Below are 20,012 nucleotides of genomic sequence, written 5' to 3' on the forward strand. Positions count from 1 at the left end.
TATAATATTCCGCTACACACCGCCCGCAAAAAAAAAACGAAGGATTATATCAGGTATATTTTACTGAATTTTATCCCAATGTTGCCGTTTTAATTCACGTATACGGTTTTGAGTGTTCTTTACGTGCCTGCCTTGGCGTGGAGTGTTTTTATTTTATCAATCATGTGAAAAAAAATATTCGATGGCTCGACTATGACGCTTATAGATTATTATGGTGATGTCATTATAGCAGTTAATACGTATTAATATGTACGTTGACATTGTATGATAATCGTAGGTATAGTATGGGTACGACGTATATATAATATAGAGATGGGCAACATTTTGTGAACATCGATGTTCGATGTATCGATATATTGAAATTTAAAACATCGATTAGTTCTTGAAATCGATTCTAATAGTGAAAACATCGATGTTCATAGGAATAACATCGATGTTTTACTTAATATAAAAAATGCACAGAACATCTAAATTTTAAAAATTCTAAGAATAGTCATCATCTTATAAGAAAGAAAAATTTGTATTTTAATTGTAATTTTCATATTAATATTAGTACATACATTCAAAATATTAACTCTTAGAATATAAATTTATAAGTAAACAACAAATACATTTTTTTTTAAGATTAAAATATAACATAATATTCAAAATATAGCTCCTTGAATATAAATTTATAAGAAAACAAAATATACATTTTTTTTAAAGATAATAATATAATATACTATTATACTTAAAACATAACTGGTTGAATATAAATTTATGAGAAAACAACAAATAAATTTTTTTTAAAGATTAAAATATAACTTCTTGAATATAAATTTATTAGAAAATCACAAATACATTTTTTTTAAAGATAATATACTATTATATTTAAAACATAGCTGATTTTCATAAATGTATTAAAAATTACAAAAACATTTTAATAAAAAAAAAAATTATAACATTATATTATTTAATTTGTGAAACAAAAACAATTACCTATTCATAATGACCACAATGCGTTATCAATGGATTGCAAAAATAATAATTTATTCAGGTGTTTGGAAGTAAGACGGTTTCTTTGTTTATTTAATGTCAGTCCAGCTTTTGAAAACAATCTCTCACTAGGAACAGAAGTAGCTACTGTTGATAAGTATTTGATCGCAATTTTTGATAATATTGGATAGACGCTTGTCATTTCTTTCCAAATTTGGAGAGGGTTGTCAGATAACCGTGCAACACTGGATTTTAAATATAAATTAAGTTCGCTTGGGAATCCTATTTCATCTGACTGTCGCTGTCCCCTGCGACCAGAAGATTGTTGTACAATTTGTTCATGATCTTGCCACAAATCGAATGGTTTTGCCACATCATGCTCTAAAAAAAATTATATATATTATATATTAAATATATTATAATACAGTTTATTTATTATTTTGACTTGAATTTTTTATACCTATGATGTCATCATCAGAAGAGCTCTCACTAACATAATTGTTTTGCTTTATCTCATCAGAAATATATTTTAGCATGTTAGATAAAGCTAATGGATCTTTGAAATAAATTTTTTTGAAACGTGGATCTAAAATTGTTGACATGCCTAAAAGAGCAACATTCTCCACTGCACAAAATCTCTGTTCACAGCAGTACAAAATTTCTGCTTTAAGCTGAGTACCTATCTGCTGTGTAGGTTTAAATTGATTAATGTTTTTTGTCATCATGTAGATCATGGGAATAACCATACTGGTTGTCACAAATTTTTGGCCACAAAGTTGTTTGGTAGCTGCTTCTATTGGTCTTAAAATGTCGATTATTTCAGAAATATCTTTAATTTTTTTGGCTGAAATCATAGGTGGAGCTGCAATGTGTCTATGCACAATATCATTAACTATGTTGCTTAAACTAATGAAACGTTCAAGCATGTAAAAAGTACTATTCCATCTTGTAGGTACTTCTTGGAGTAATTTTCCCTCACCTTGGGTCGCTTTCCTTAATTCATCACTTGCTACAACACTTTGTTTAAACCATCTCACAATGTTTTTTACATCTGAAATTAAATGTGTGAGTTCAGGGACACTTGAAATGGCATGCTGTGCAACAAGATTTAACGTGTGAGCAAAACATAATATATGGCGTTTTTTTCCATATGATAAATCAATTGCTTTCAACATATTAGCTGCTCCATCAGTAACCACAGCAATTATTTTTTGTTTGGAAATGTTCCATTCTTTACAGACCTCCACTAATTTGGTTGCTATGTATTCACTTGTATGCCTTTCATCTAATTCATAAACTCCTAACAAAGCAGAATTTAGTGTATATTCTTCAACAAAATGAATAGTTACACCAATGTAACTTCTGGTTTGAATGTCAGTCCAAATGTCGGTTGTAAGAGTAAAATATTGAATATTTTTGAATTTTGTCATAACAATCTCCTTCATAGTATCATATTTGTCATAAATTTTGCGGGAAATGTATCTTCGACTAGGTATTTTGAAATTTGGAGATACTGTTTTCATTAAGTACTTGAATCCTTCATCCTCAACAATACTTATAGGCTGGTTGTCCTTACAAATCATATACATTATAGCATGAATAAGTTTATCCGATTTTACTCCACCTTCTTTAAAACTTGTCATAACACCAAATGATTCAGCAATTGTTTTTTGCCGCTTAAATGAGCCCATAAACGTTTCATTTGATACATGATTGTCCTTGGTTTTTTCATTAGTACTAGGTGTACTAGGTACATCAGGGATCTTAGAAGTCGATGCCTCAGGTTCAGGATTATCCAGATTATCCTTATTAGCAATATTAGCCAAAGCATTTTTGTGTTTGCTTTTTAAATGGCCGTTCAAATTAGATGTGTTACCTAAAATCATTAATCAGTATTATTTATTACAAACATTATAATATAATTTACAAATACCTAATTATTTTAACAAAGATATTTTTTATTAAAAAATTTAATTGAATATTATTATAATAATATTATTCAATTAAAAAATTAATTACAGTTGTTACATATTAATTTAGTCTACATTCTATAATATTCAAAAATCGTTTTATAAAGTCAAGAAGGTATTGATGAATAATTAAAAAATATAACTATTTATCTGAATTATCTGTATAATAAATAAACATATTTAATATTATTAAAATACAAATTATTTTAAATATGTAAATTATTTTTCCATAGAAAAAAAAAGATTAGCTGAGATAAAAAAAGTAAATTGATTAATTTAAGAATGCATAAAATTATTAAATAAGCAGGAATTTAGTGTTCATAAGATTTCTGATTATACAATAAAATTCAGATACTTTACCTGATGTTTTGATCTTTTTTTGACATAGTGAACATGTTGCAGTTTTATCATTGTCTTTAGTGAAAAATTTCCACACATTGCTAGTTCTATTAGTCATGTTATTTACCTAAAAAGTATTTTACAATGTATATTATTTTAAATACATATTATTTATAAATAATTATTATAACTAAGATTTGTATTATACATTACAATATATCATCCCTTGTATTAAATATTTAAATTTTAAATTAAGTGTACATTAAGTTTTGTTATTAATACATTCTACATTCTCCAGTGTAGGAAGTTAGTAGTTAGTAGTTACTTATTTCGGGTAAGTAATTAAATTACACTACTAATTTCTTATCAAAATGTAACTAAATTATTTTTAAGTTACTTTTTTATCTGGTCAAGTTACATTACTTTTGAGTTAAAAAAGAATCTCAATTACAAAAGAAGTTTCTTTTATTTCTTCAAAAATATCACTGGAGCTTAAGTTCTAAAAATGTATCAAACCAAAAAAAAGTTACGAGTAATTTAGAAATAATTACTTAAATTACATTTAAATTACTTACTTTATTTAAATTAATAAATTAAATTACTCCCTAACAGGCCTAACTTCTACAACATTCATACATCATTTATAAAAGTCAAGAAAAGTCCTTAATTAGGTTTTGTGGGGCCCTGATGCGAAAACTGTTATAAGGACCCTGTACTTGAACTTTAATAGCCTAATATAAAGAAAAAAAAATGAGTGCACCTACTAATCTTTGGTAAACCCCAATACAACAATTAATATAACGAACTTGTGCTCATTTACTTTAAACTAACTTAATTATTTTTATTTATTTACTTACCTTTGGGTATTATACAAAATTTGTTAGAATAACAAATAAGTAGTAACAAAAATGTACTGTGTTCTCTCTCTCTGATGCCTGAAGAAAATGAAAAAAACTGAAAAGTATTTGGAACTAGAAATAGTTCACACAGAAATCACGAATACTAAATGTTATTTAATATAAACGTTTTTTACTGAGCGACGCATGTTGTACGAACTACGAAGTCGAAGGATAAAATGAATTATAAAATATAAAATTACAAAATAATAAATATACTATGCAATATGCATATAATGAAACAATTTACCCCACTTAATTAAATGTAATACTAGTGTTATAAGGAATATTCTTATTCTTACTTCTTAGTATTTCAGTAGAGACAATGAGACAAAAGACTAAAGAGTCAATAAAGATTAAAGGGACAATAATCTTCAGGTACATATATAGTACGTATATAATTGGACCCGCACCCGGTTATAAGAATTCAATAGCGGTCTATTACAGTCGTGTGTTCCAGGTATTTATTAATTGGAATTCTAAAAGTCTTAATATTACGCATAGCTAATAATAATATGTATATGTCGCATCCACATAGTGAAACTGCTCATTTCATGAATTGGATATCCAGATAGTGAAATTTGTCCAGTTCATGAATTTTGACGAAAATAGGTACATTATTTGGAAATCCATTTCATGAAATGGACAATACCTATATCGTGTACTTTGTGTAATTATTATAAAACAAAATTATTATTTTATTATAACCATATAGATAATTTTCTATACTGTTCTATATACAAAAATATAGCAATTTTAGTCAATAAATTATATCATATTACATTATATTTTATTATTATAAAAACCATTCGTATATTATATTGTATAAACAACAGTTATGTCCGATATTAAGTGTTATAATGATGTCATAATCAATTATAATAAAAAATAATTTGTGGATGCACAAAAAGTGAGGAACTCACAGACCCGTGGCAGATTTGCCACCACACCACTTATTTCTTGATTTCGAGAAAGAAGTTTGAATTAAGCATGTTCGGCTGTAAAGTATAAATATATAATAATGATTGTTAATTGTTGTACCACAAATAACTATGTATATGTGACATGTTATAACTTACAACTTATAAAGTTGTGTCATATTATATAATATATTTGTACATAATACAGACATTAGATAAATATAATTACTTCATAATACAAAATATTTGTATAGCTGGGAAGTGGGAACATAATAATATTATGTATGTATAAGGTAAGTACTAACTACTAAGTACTTATTTATATAGGAAATAGGAATTAGGAAGTAGTGTAGTACAAAAGTTAATATATTCAATTGAATGATGCACGATAAAGGTATAATTTCGTGGTTTTGGAGATGTTGTACAGCAGACGATAACATCGAAAAATTTACTGAAGAGGCCGAGAAATTTACTAGCCAATTCACTAGAAGCCCAAATTTATGCCCGAGAGGCGAGGACATCATGGAAATAATTAATAAAAATAACAATATTATCGGCAATCTATGAATATAATTAAAAAATTTAAATAAATACGTTTTTGAAAAAAAAAAAAAAACATCGGACATCGGGATAAAAATCGGTTTTTTTCTCGATATATTGAAATGAAAACATCGATGATGAATATCGATGTATCGGTCAGAAACATCGATGTTTTTAAAAAATCGATGTATTTTGCCCACCTCTAATATAATATATATAGGCATGGCACTGTGACACATACGAGTGATGCCACGTTACATAATATCATATTATTATTATTATTATTATACGGATGATGACAAAACGATGATGGATTTTTGAAATCACCACGTGTAGATAGTCTGCAGAGATCCATTATTATTCTGAGGACGGCGATAAAAGGAACTGATAAATTGTATACCTTTTTTTCTATACTTGAATCAAACCAGTTTCTGCAATGACGAACCGGGACAGTAATTGATAATAACTTATTACAATTTACAATCGTCATTATACGTTGTGATGTACAATATTATATATCACCTAAAAGAACTATACATAAAGGTTTGATTTTTGTATACAATATACGCACGACGTAGTTGCACTATTGCACTTCAGTTGCATCGGTAAGATGACGTTTGCAATACGCCAACATAACATGTTTCTAACATTACAAATACGTACATAATAAATGTACATGGCATCGATGCAGTCTTAAACGTGTGCATTATAATCGAGGCTAATAGATAATATATTGGATGCATTTTCAAACACATATTATATATTTGCAGTACGCCATTACAATATCATCAGTGGGCCGTGACGAGTTACTGATTTACAACAACGTATCCGAATTATCCGTTCAGGATAATATTGTAATAAATATAGGTACAGCTATTGTCATATAAGTGGATCGGTTAATATGGCCATTTACCGTCGTACGCTCGTGTATTGTTGTAGTGATATTATGTGTTTGTGTGTGATAATTTATTCGATTAAAATTTGCAACCAATAACCATCATCGCACGCATCGCTTGTACGAAACTACAATGCCATAATATAACACCCGAATATTGCGTAATATAATGACGCATAAGCTAATATGTGAATGGATAAATTATTACCCATTGCCGAGAAACTATATATTCTGAAATAGGTATGATACGTTGAAAACAATCGTCAGCATTGAGTTTGAGTGCGAAAATATTTTATCAACGGGAAAATTAAACTGTACTTACCAATATGCCATATAAAATCAGGGCTTGGAGTGCGAAAGAGTAATGAAATAGGACTAGGTTCGACTACACCTGCAGCGAGTCGCGATTACAATAAAGCACCCAATTTAATATCTTCTTCAAAATATGCGCTGAGGCATTAAATTTTCAAGTAGAATCAATATAATTTACTCCGTCAAAAATAATTATTTATTTATTTATTCGAAGTGTTACCACTTATCATTTTGATCTACCTATATAAAAATTAACAATATTTTATTAAACATTATTATGCAGATGCAGAGTATATATGTCTACCTATATTTAGTCAAATTTATTTTAACATTATCCTTTAATTTTAATATTGATAGTGATTATATATCCTTTTTATTTTATAATGCATGATTACATCTTTTTATTATAACTATTGACTATTATTTTGTTATTTTATTTGAAATCGTTTAATAAAATATTTTATATAATTCCTTGAGAAAATATTTTTCATATTTAAATTATTTTATTTTAACTGTAAGATTAAATATTTTATTCTATAGTAATTTTAACTTAAGTTTAACATTTATGCTTGAGTTAATGTTTAAAAAATGAGAAGTTCACATGTAAATTTAATTAATAATATACGTTAATAATATACGGAACTAATTTAGAGATTATACGTAATATAATTAATATATATGAGAACGCCCTCCGTAATCATCCATTGAAACAATGTAATTGAGCTGCAATCTTTAAGTGATACGAATTATTAAAATGTTTGCACATGGATCATTTAAAATAATATAGAGATCACTATGCAGTAACAATTTTTCTTTACGTACCGTATCAAATGTATTTTAAACTAAATATATTTTAATATTTATATTCGAATCGAATGATCTATCAAAATACATAATATTGTATATTATACAATGCTGTTGCCTGCAGAATATGAAGCCCTCAGTATATATTTTATTATTATTAGATGTCAGAAGCTTAATGTAAATATAAATTGAACAATATTTCTAAAGTTAAAACTTTGGCACGATGCCATAATCAAAGAAAAAACAAATTAGATACAACTGGTATGCTCTGAAGTAAAATTGTAACTAAACATTAAAGTTTTTACTGAAAATTACAACGACTAATATTAACATTGGGGCATACGTTATTGTGTAAACGATTTTTGTTTGTTTATATTATTAAACAGTCTAAGAATCAAATGCTATTTTTTTTATTAATTATATAATTAAGTACATTTTGCTATAGATATTACACGCTTTCTGTTTTCTATATGCATTTAAAGATATACAGTAAATACAAAAGAGAACATTGTGCTTATCTCAATTTTTAGTATCAATACTAATATCGATATAAGTAAGTAGGTAATAACTTGATAAGTATACAGTGGTCTTACGTTTATCACACCAGAAAGATTTTTATAACTAATTCGAATTAAATAATGATTTATATAGCTACTTTTGGAATAGTCTTCTAACTATAAACTCTTTATTGTTATATATTTACTACAACAATGGTGACGCAAAACATTTTTAAGAGGGTCCGGGAAGAGGGATGGGTGAATCAGGGAATCGAGAAATGTGAACGATTTGATGGGCTTTTGTACGATTTCTCAATTACCCATTTATAAGTTTTCCTATGTGTGCAAGTGCGACTGCCAAAAGAAAAACAATATAATATATTAACTAAAAAGTCAATCGTTACGATAATAAAATATAATCGTCATAAAAAATCATACATACAATTATGCAAATATGCCATAAACTTATATAATATCATTAGGCGTATTTTATTATCACTACCTAGTTACCGAATTTCAATGCAAATTTCATTATTTTTGGAGTGCTCAAGGAGATTGCATTACAAGCACATAATTTGTTTCGTGTAATATATAATACTTCAAATAGAAAAACTTTTATTTTGTATTTTTTTTATTGCACTTTCTGGTTATTATATAATTTTTATATTTTACTAAATTAGTTACTTAACTAAGTATCGAAGCTATTAGTGTAAATTATGAAATTCAAAATACTATATCGAAAAATATTGTTTTACCATGATATTTTCTTTAATAATTTTTAAGTATCTTTTTAATTCATATAAAATGTCAATCATTCTACAAGTGACGATAACGTCTTTATCTATTTCCATCAATAATATTATCGGTTGTAGTATCTTATCGGAACTCAAAAAAATTAAAAATTAATTTGTCTTGGATATATCTCTTGGAGGCTGGAGATACATCATGATCACATTCATTTCCAGTAACTATATAGGTACACTGCAGTTTATTCATTGTAACGATGGTTTAACTTTTCGGCATTTTTAACTTCATAATACAAAACTTCTTGGTATTCAGTTTTGTATTATTAAGTTAAAAATGCTGAAAAGTTAAACCATCGTTTTTCTATCGATTGTGCTGTTGCAAAAAAAAAAAATTATTTATAATAAACGTTTTGGATATTTTTTAAGGACATTATTATTTTGAAAAGACATGTTTGGTTATTTTTTAGAGCATTAATTAATTCAAGTTTTTTTGGCCATCATTTTAATACGGGTCCTAATAATAATTATGATATGTTATTGTGTACCTACCTACCATGTTTTATAACATTATCATGTAAGTAAAGCAGCGTAGTAATTGCAGTTGTTGACGATGTGACATTTTGTAACCGAAACGGCTCGTTTATTCGTTTCGGACGATAAGCGGAAACGCGCGATTATTAAAGCTGTACGGTACTAGTACAGTATTATTATATTATTTTATGTGTGGTGCGATGTACATCACGCCGCATAATATATTTGCTTCGTTTCGTTATTCATAATGCAGTCACACGCGATAAATGGTTATTTTTCAAACAAAGTGATAAATACGGTTTTTTACGGTTTCGCGGGGGCGGGCGGTCGGGCGCGTTGCGGTGGAAGGCGCATAATTTTATTATATTATTATTATTATTACTATTACTATTTATTTTGCGCGAACAAACGAACGATGAGATTGTGCGGCGTACAGTGGGTGCGGGCCGGAGAGGGATTATTATTATTATTATTATTCCGCGCGATGCATACAGAGGGAAAGCGGTGCGAACACAGTGGCCGCGTTTGTGGCTTATGGCGAGCAGGGTGTATAACGCGCGTTATTTCGGTCGGCGGCTGACGCGGAGGTCGCGTGTGCGAAGGGGGCGCGACGCGGTGGTAGAGGGGCGCGCGCGCGGCGGAATCCATGGCGACTAATCGACCGGTCACGTAAGCATGCGAATGACAAACGAGCACGTGCGTTCTTCGTGAAAACGAAAACGGAAAAAAAATAAGCCGACTCTCGAAAGCCATCTCGTCGCGTTGTGCCGCCGAGGTCTGCGTTTTTTTTTTCAAAATTTTTTAATTTTTTTTTTTTTGTTTTTGAAGATATCAACTCGATAATATTTATGATAATATTTTTGCTGTGATAATAATAGGCGACACGACGTATAACAAAATGTGTAGCCGGCAAAATACTGTGCAGCTGATTCGGTGCGGTTTGTTTTCGCGTCCATAGTTTTTGAATCGAAAAAAATAATATCGCGTGCGTACAACACATGCTCTGTTAATGAGAGTATATTCTAGCCCCCGCGTAAAGAGATGCGTATTGGACTTAACACCTCCCGCAACCCCTCTCCGACGCACAACATATTATTTTGCACCGAGGCGGATCCGACTTTTAGCCGCAATCTGCAGCTACTGCAGCGTGAATAATTAATTACAAAGGAAATCGTTTGAACTTTGAAAACAATGAAAATCCGATTATTGACATTGTATATTGAAATAAAATTTTAAAGATTTATAATGCGATGGATAGTCATCGTCACTAGCGAGTAGGTAGAATAGAATTGATGTTTTAGGAATATAATCGATCAAAAAATATCAAAACACGATGTAATCTAGGATAAAAAAAAATATATATATAGGCGAATTCACAAATATTATTATGACGTGCATAGTTTTGTGACTTGTCATTTTGTCAGTGTGTGAAGTTAATCTGAATATGTTTTTGTCCGTTTTATTCATCGGTGCACTTCCCAGGGTAAACACTAACACACAAGTTGATGACTATTATTACGAACACTATTTTCAATGGTCGTGATCAAGAATTCATGATGATATGCCACCTTTTGATTCATACAAAAATACTGCAAGTTAAATTTTTTTTTAATTGAAGTGATTTTCCCAATAATAATAAAAAAAAACAACGTATGTGTATAATTTATAAATCTTATAATATTATAGTATACCAATTAAATCATAGCAATACAATCTCTTCCTTCATTGATCTTCCAGTTGAATGAACAAAATATATTGAAAATCGAATCGATTAAAATACGGTAAACTTATTTAAATTTAAGTTTAGAGGGTATCCACACTGGTGGGCCTCCCTCCTCACGCCATTCATGTTATTGTTTATTTATATTATCAAATTTACTTGTTGTATATGTACCTATATAAATTACAGATTGTAAATATTCTATTTTATCTAATAGAAAAAAAAAATTTAAGTTAAGGACTACGTCTAACAAATATATAACATTACAAAGTTCATTGAACAGAACCGATAGTATATATTATTCATTTTAATACTAGAGTGAATTGGTCTATTGTAATACTTTGGTTTTTGGAGTTTTTCAATTTTTCAATTTTTCAATGTTTTAAATTTTTTTCTAGACTCTAGCGAGTTTAAAGTTAACAACAGAAAATCGATTTTCTACTGAATATGCAATTTTGCTTTGTTGGACGTTTGTAAGACGAAGACAACACCTGCAGATAAACCATCTTCTCTTTAATGAATCGAAATCAGTTTTCAAAATTAAAATCTATTTTACCATGTTTCTATATACTGTTATTATGCAATTATGTCTAAATACAACCTTTCTACATTATAGTGACTGCAGTAAGTGTAATAACTATTCTCACTATGGTAATTTTATTCATATTACTAATTTATTACCTACTTTACGTTTTTTGTTTGTCGAGTTGTTAGACATCATAAATTATAATACAGAGCACAATTTGATGTTTTCTATTTTATTTTATTTTTTTATTTTAACATAATATGACCGATGGAATAGTTAATATAATATAAAATTGCAGCATAATAACTATTTTATAAATGAATTATTCTGTACCATCATACTATTATATTAGAACATAAAACTATTACAACTATATTTATAAGCTTCAACAGTTTAAAATTTATAAATGATTTAGTAATTATCTATAACAAGAATTATTAAATAAATTATGGGTACTAGGTATATTAAATTATTCAACACGGCCAATTATTAAATATTTAATAGAATTACGTAAAAATGAATACCTAATAATATTGTAACATAAGAGATAATCCTTTGAATTTGTTTATAATAAATGAATTATAATATTACATATATGTTTCAATTTTACGGTTCACAGTGTTTTTTCGATTAAAATAATATTTATTTGATTTTTTCTCAATATGATGCTTTTACCAAGAATTCTTTGGTAGTCATTTTTTTTTTTTAGTAAAATATACAATAATAATATATAATTATAAATTATAATGTAATATATATAATATAATATAATATGCATAACAATATATATTATAATTATACGTTTTACTAGTGTGGTTCTCGAGTAAAAAACGTAACTATTGCACATATGATTATTAAAAACGTATAGGTTTAGTGTAGCTGACGTCTTACTGATTTACAGTATTACCTCGATATAATATATTAATATTACCTATTATATTGGCTCCACCACTAAATCGCTACCACCATTATAGTCCTTTCATCTTTTGTTTGGTAATTACCGTGATTGCGGTACAACATGATATCGACGACGTAGCCGTGTGTCGCCGAGTGGTTTCAAATTGGAATTTTCAATATCATATTATATACTACCTACCTAGGTATATGTTCACTTAGACAATTCCGTGCGCTTGCGTATGACTCAAAGTTATATTATGCGTTACGTATAATTTAAACGAATTCCCTTATATTTAAAATGAATTTAAGTTTAATTTCTGGCTAAGATTTGAGTGTTACCTATTATGTTTTCATGGTATTTTTTTATGTCATTGCAATTCGTTGCAGTAGCCAAAATAAGCACAAGGTAATTGAAATTCCTCTTTTTGTGTCCGTCAAATAATCGCAAGCTGCTTGTATGTTAAGTATTATGATTTTATGTGATTTACGATTTTAAATAAGATTTATAATATAAGAGAGGGACTATTATCAGTTAACATATAGTTAACACTCTACCCAAAAGAACAAAACCATTTATCGCGTCCGTCTTTGTATTTGTTGTTAATTTTCCGTCATTTTCCTTGCGTTTTTCCCAAATCAAAATATATATATATATATAAGTCACACGCCCGGAGCTTAAACCTACTGCAATCCCGATTACGAATGGATAAATATCTTTTTCGAGAACATATTTTACAGTTTGTATCTCGTGCACTAGATCGACCGCACAGATACCTATATATAAATAAATAGATGTTGAGGGTGAAATCGTAGGTCGGTGTTAAAATAATTTGATGGTACGCCGCTCCGCCTGTAGAATATTTAATTCCAACATACATGGCTTTTTCTTATAAAATTTGAACACTGACAATTTGAACGTTTTGTAAATCGTGTATTATTGGCATAAAATATTTTATATCGGATTGTGTTAAAAATATAATTGTGTATACAACTACTGTACAAGTGAAAAATTTGGATTTTTCTAATATTGGATCCTCTATAGACGCATTTATGATTTACCTACCTGTGAATGTGAATGTCAAAGATTCAGAGCATGGTTATCACTGTTTCATAATCTCTAGAATACAATATTATAATATTTAGCATACATCGTTATCATCACAGATTCGCAGCTTATTAGTTCGTTGTTGTACACATAGTTATAGAAAAAGTTTTTTTCCTCTCTCTCTGAGTATTACTCATACTTTATTACTCATTATACATTACATTTATAGAAATTGCAATATTCTCAACAACTTCGGTATGATTTATGATGATTATTGATTTCAAAGAGGCTACCACGAAATAAATGAAATTAAAAATGTCTTTACCACTCCATACGTATGTTATTTGATCTCTTTATATAGTAGTTTCCGATAATATTATACGAGTACAATAGTAAAATAATAAATACAATATTAAATACTGTTAAACACTTCGACTTGGGTGTCACGTACATTTAATGTCTATATTGTTTTGTGTGGACTGTGGCGTGGGTAGTATAGATAATACTATAATATAAGATATTACTAAATGGTCATACAAAGAACTATTCTAACTTATCTATAATTTAATATTCTATTGGATAATGATATCAATTATTATAATATTCCGTTGTATGTATTGTGTGTTATCCACAGCGAATTAATACGGAAGCCGCTCACTCATCACTATACGTAATAAACTAATCCTTCAATCGTTCGCCGTCAATCACACTATATTATCGTCACGTACAGTGCGATTAGTGGTCGGGCCTAATTAAGATGTTTGTGCAAATTAGTTCAATTAATTAAATTGTCGTTTTATTATCTCGGTTTTTATATTTTTATGCAACTATGATTTATGTAATATTATTTCGTTAATTTTTGGTAATAGGAACTAATGTTATCAATAAATTTCTTTCTGAAAAAAAGCCATAATAATTTAAATGTCACATATCGATCATAATTTTTACATGTAACATGTGTGTATATACTAATCTAATATTTGGCCGAACGCTTGTTTAATAATGCAGTTATTAAGTAGGCGTACTTTATTTTTGGTATGTATAGCTGCGTTGAACAATGAAAAACCGAAAGACTTTGTTAAAATACTGCGTCTGTATTACAATTCATAAAATTATTATAATATTAATTTGAATATTATAATAGACATTTAACTACAAACAGCTTAATATTTTTTTTTATATTTGAATGTCGTAGTAGTACTTAAAATACAAAGAATACATAAGCAAACATTTTATAATATACAATATGTAAAATTAAAGGCATATATTTTAGCTTGATAAAAATTATTCTGAAATTGCAATTTAAATTTTTATTAAAACCCTCAAGTCCACCAGTTATCTTTTAAATCGCCACACGCATGCATAGGTACACACGTTATATATATTATAGTAAGTAAATTCGAGTACTAACTACCTACAGGTCTTCTATAATATAAGTACAGGAGTAAGTTTCAGTACCTACAGCTAAGAGGTCATACATGAGTTTGAAATTTTTTTCGAATTAACTCCATATAGAAAATGATACAATAATGTAGACATGTACGTTTAGCGCTAATGAGACGTACGAGTACATAATTTTACAGTGGTAAAATCATTAACATTGGTATAAGCATAATATACAGTTTTTAATGGAGTAAACGATTTTTAACAACAAATCTAATTTGTTTTGCATGTATTTTTTTACTTATGAAATAAGTATAAATGCTATATTAATTAATTAATTAAAGTATTATATAATTTTATATTATGCATTAAATTCATACGGTTAATCGAGTTTATAACTTATTATAGTCCATAATTTTCTATGTTATCAAACGGGTAAATCTATAGGTCTAATTAAAAAACACGAACATAACATTTCCTCGATAATCTTTTATTTATGTAAATATAAATTAAAGTACATTTTCTTTATTCGATTATAACGCATACTGTATTATTTATTTATTTATTTACTATATATATATATATTTATCTAACTATTAACTAACTCATGGAAACTTATAGGCTATTGGGTAGATATTTTTAGTAAGTTTTTAATTGCGGGGGAGGGTAGGGTTGGTTTGGAACACGTGCATGTGTGACAACGATTTGCCACTAAGAACCCGAGTAGTCAGTCACCCATTCGGGAACTTGTGATACCAGACGGTGCTGGCGCTCGAATCACGTTTTTCAAGTGAAGCTGTAGACAATACGCCACATCGTAAGCCTTTTATTATTATTATTTTTTTTTTTTATTAGGTTCATAAAGCTTCAACAACTGGGGCCATTAGTCTGTAATTTATATCTACAAAATATTAGTCTTAAGACTATAGAGATACACATTATGTTTAACAGTGGAAGAAGTTAGTAGAGTATAATATGTAATATAAATATAAATAAATTTGTTTTTGTTGCTACAAAAGATTTGCTAAACCTTTTTTCGTGTGATAATTTAATTTGGTTTTGGAATTTTTCTCGCCAAGTGCTTGTTTCATTGTTGATGGGTTTCCAAGAATTTGTTTGGAGCTGTTGAACTTGGGGCATTCTAAAGAGGTGTATTGATAGTTCTTTGTCACAGAGATCACAGATTGGACACTTCACTTTAGTTAATTTATTATTATATTGTCATTAATTAAATATAAGTAGGTTATTATTTTGAATTTAAAATTGTTTGTTCACTTTCTTCATTTTAAATAATAATAATTTTATTGCATTTTTTAACAGTTTTGTAAGTTTCATCGCATCCAAAAATTATTAACAACGATTGTTTCATCTGCATCTGTATAAAATTTCGTCGAAGAAAAAAATAACTGTATATTTAGCCATTAAGGTACCTACTGTAGTTTCTGGTATAGGTACCACCTGGATATTATGACTATCGTTTAGTGTTGAAGTGTTTAAAATATATCACATGAATTAACTCACTATATTCTTTTAAAATATAGCTGTGAAAATTCGCAATAACTCAATCGTTACCCGTCACTCGTCAGTGTAGTTTGCTATTATATTTTGAAAAAGTGTATTGTAGTAGTTTCTTTGTTTCTTACGATGGTATCATCAGTGCAATAGTATTCTCTCTTAGACGCACACTTGACATAGAAAACACTAATTCACGAATTCAATTTTTTTTTTTTTGTGATTTATTGAGTTAACTAAGATTAAAAACACCTATTATAAACATTTAAGATAATAATGTTTTTGAAGAGTTGACATATTGGTTGAATATTTTAAAATTATTTAAAATAGAAAAATAAAACATTGTTAATTTGAATGGTTTTTAAATTGTATCGAGATAATATTTAGATAAACTGATAAAATGTCAAACCCTCAAAAATAATTTTCCAATGAATTCAAAACACAGGATTACATTTTCAAATATGATAAAAAAAAATATGTGATTGCTGATTTGTTACGAAACACGACCAGAAAGAGAGAGAAAACGAATAGTGCGCTGACGGATCCTTTTAAATATTCAGTTGTACCTATGTGGATAATCAATATTTATAATAATTCGACCTTTGTGGGTTTTGATTATTTTTAAACGCAACACTTTCGTTTTTATTATCACTACAGCATGTGTTTGTATGTCAGCAAACATTGATGTCTGTAGCTGAATACCTGGATTTCTATCAATTATTATATTTATGCGATAATAAACGGAATCAAAACGTTTATCATTTGAATATTATATAAAATGCCAGGTTAATCAATAGAATATTGAATTTTTTTCTTCGCAACAGTAAGTGCAGTACACTATTAAAAACGTATTCGGTCGATTCGGTCGAACGGTTATTTTTATATAAAAAATATATTTTAATATAGCGAACAGCCGCTCAGCGCTTTTACTTTTATTCATCATCGTGATTTAATCGAGATTAAATTTTCCTTGGATCGAGTTAAACGCAACGCGTGATTTCTCGGTTGTTGTTGGTTTTTCACTTTTTTTCCGCGTGCGCTTATTAATTTATATTTATACACACAGGGTGTAACAAAAATATTTGGGAAATAAAAATGAAAAATTGATACAAGTTAAACGTATGGAAAATATTATCAAAAGTTAAAAATTATTAAACTTGTCAGGTCATTGTCTTGCTATTTCAGTTTGTATAGGTTAGGTTATGCATAATACACATACGTATATAATATAATATACCGTTTATGCCGGCGATTATGTGCGGAACATATTTTTTATTAGATACTTGCATAGATACATTTATATTTTATTTATTACTGAGTATTGGTGTGAGCGCGCGCGTGTGTTTATTAATATATATGTAGGTATGTATTGTAATAATATACATACAGTTTATACAGTATAGTTATTGCGAACGATGCGTAATAGGATTTCATTGTTATCCAAGACACAACAAAACCAGCCGATTGAATATGCTTATATTATAAAATCGATTTATTAGTTTTTAGTTTTTTTTTACATAGAAATAGGTATTTTATATTTTACGTTTTACGTGTTAGTAAGTAAATTACTTTTAGCACTGACGTTCGTCATCGGCAATATATTATTATTATTTTTTTGTGCTTTGGTTGCAGACTTCTGTAGCGGAGATCAGTGCGGAATATAATGGAGGTTCGTTTAAGAGAGAGAAAAATATATAATATAATAACAACAACAGAACACATTGTGAAAACGACGGGTGTGACCGGTTTTACTGCGTGTACGTGTGTGCGAGAGAACAATTGATCTAATTAATCCGAGTAACGCCATATAATATATTACATGTTACTATCGTCAGCAGTGTATAATATAATATTATATTATATGTAATATTATTATATATATACGTTTCAATATAATTATTGAGTACGCATTATTATGTATAGGTACTATTCAACTTGTTGGCAAACATCGGAGGTGAGCGCGAGCTCTATACAATAATATAATACACGACACTATTTTGATACACAATAGTATATATATTATGTCGTAATAATAGTATCCATCTGTATATAGGCATCTGGTATAGGGTGACCAGTGACCATATTTGAAAAACAAAATAACGGGACTTTCATGTTTACCACTTCGCTATTCCGACCGGAGGGCACCATCTCCTCAGACAATCACCATCTGCGATAATACCGTCTCAGGAGTCGGGAGTCAGCTAGATATACCGGGAATTTGATTTTAATAATCTTAACAGGTATACTAAATTTTCAAACTCATATAATATATTATGATTATATGGGCAGTGTCTTCTTTTAGGCGTTATATATTTTAATTTTTTTGAAATTTACCTATATATATATATAATACAAAATACAATGAAATAGTAAAAAAAAAAGTTTTAATATACAATTCAAATGAATAATGAAATATAGTGACATAATTTACCGATTATTATAGGTACAATTAATAATATTTTGTGATTATATAAATCGCATATCATTATTTATGAAATTCTAGTAATTTATATTTTGAATGGTAAATTAAAAAAAGAAATTGTAAAAGTTTAAATATAGATCATTGACAGTCCTAACTTCTAAGACTGTTAAAATGGGAAGATAAATATTGGTGAAGTGCAGTATTTACAAAAAAAAAAATAAAAATAATACTAGTTTAGTATAGGTATTTGAAAGAAATCCTGAATTAAGCTAGTTTATGGTACCTAAAATAATCTAGTGTAGTAGTGTGTGGTATGTTTAGCTCTTAGTACTTTTGGGACCTAACTTGTATGCACCATATATTTTATAATATATCCTACTCTACATCTCTAAGTTTTAATATAGGTCGGGCCAGTATTATTAGGAACCACGAAAAAATCTTCAACTTTCTTCTGAAAATAATTTTATGAATAATTTTACATTGTTTCACACAAATACAAAACGTTGAGAGTGTTTGTCTTAACCTCCGATAATTTCAATTTAGTATCAATTTTTACTTGTATTATACCTGCTATACAGGAAACGAGTGATGGATGTATATGTGAATAATGAGTTTAATATACTGCACCGTAGCAGTTTAGCAGTATTTTAGAATAATTTGAATAGGTACCCTAAGGATTTCATAAATTTTAGTCAATATCTTTAGTAGGAGTACCTATACTGGATTTTGTTTAAAACATTTACTTTTCAAAAAAGGTGTATAGTTTTTTTTTCAAAAAAAAAAAAAATAATAATAATAATAAAATAAATGACGGATGATTATTGATTATTATGTTGTGCAGCATACTAAGAAAAAAATATTCCCCTTGATCGTTTCTCATTTTTATGAATACGTTTGTGCAGCATTTTCTATTGGGAAAACTTAGCCTAGAATATATAATACATATTAAGTCCGTAGGAGACCGATTGCGATTTTTACATTCAGTGAGTTCGTTTCATATAATATACTTATATAGTCTAGGTGCTATATATTGCATGGTATCTTGGTACGTGTTTGTAATTCGATCGAACGTATAATATGAT

The 20,012-nt window shown here is 28.3% G+C and overlaps 1 protein-coding gene across 1 annotated transcript; it reads right to left on the minus strand.

The window, feature by feature from the left end:
• Positions 1-982: 982 nt before the first annotated feature.
• LOC149055677 (E3 SUMO-protein ligase ZBED1-like) lies at positions 983-4,281 on the minus strand. The gene is made up of 4 exons (XM_089225841.1): positions 4,142-4,281; positions 3,306-3,411; positions 1,436-2,851; positions 983-1,356 (listed from the first exon to the last, which is right to left on the minus strand). The coding sequence occupies exons 2-4, from the start codon at positions 3,400-3,402 to the stop codon at positions 983-985; spliced, it is 1,887 nt and encodes a 628-aa protein (XP_089081967.1). The 5' UTR covers positions 3,403-3,411; positions 4,142-4,281.
• Positions 4,282-20,012: the final 15,731 nt, after the last annotated feature.

This window comes from Diuraphis noxia, unplaced genomic scaffold (genome assembly GCF_037042655.1).
Source record: "Diuraphis noxia isolate RWA-SAM2 unplaced genomic scaffold, SU_Dnox_SAM2 contig0004, whole genome shotgun sequence".
NCBI lineage: Eukaryota > Metazoa > Arthropoda > Insecta > Hemiptera > Aphididae > Diuraphis > Diuraphis noxia.

Coding starts and splice junctions, on each gene's coding strand:
- LOC149055677 (XM_089225841.1), bottom strand. CDS start 3,402: ATGACTAATAGAACTAGCAATGTGTGGAAATTTTTCACTAAAGACAAT. Junction 2,852..3,305: donor AAAAAAGATCAAAACATCAG/GTAAAGTATCTG, acceptor TAATGATTTTAG/GTAACACATCTAATTTGAAC. Junction 1,357..1,435: donor TTCTGATGATGACATCATAG/GTATAAAAAATT, acceptor AATTTTTTTTAG/AGCATGATGTGGCAAAACCA.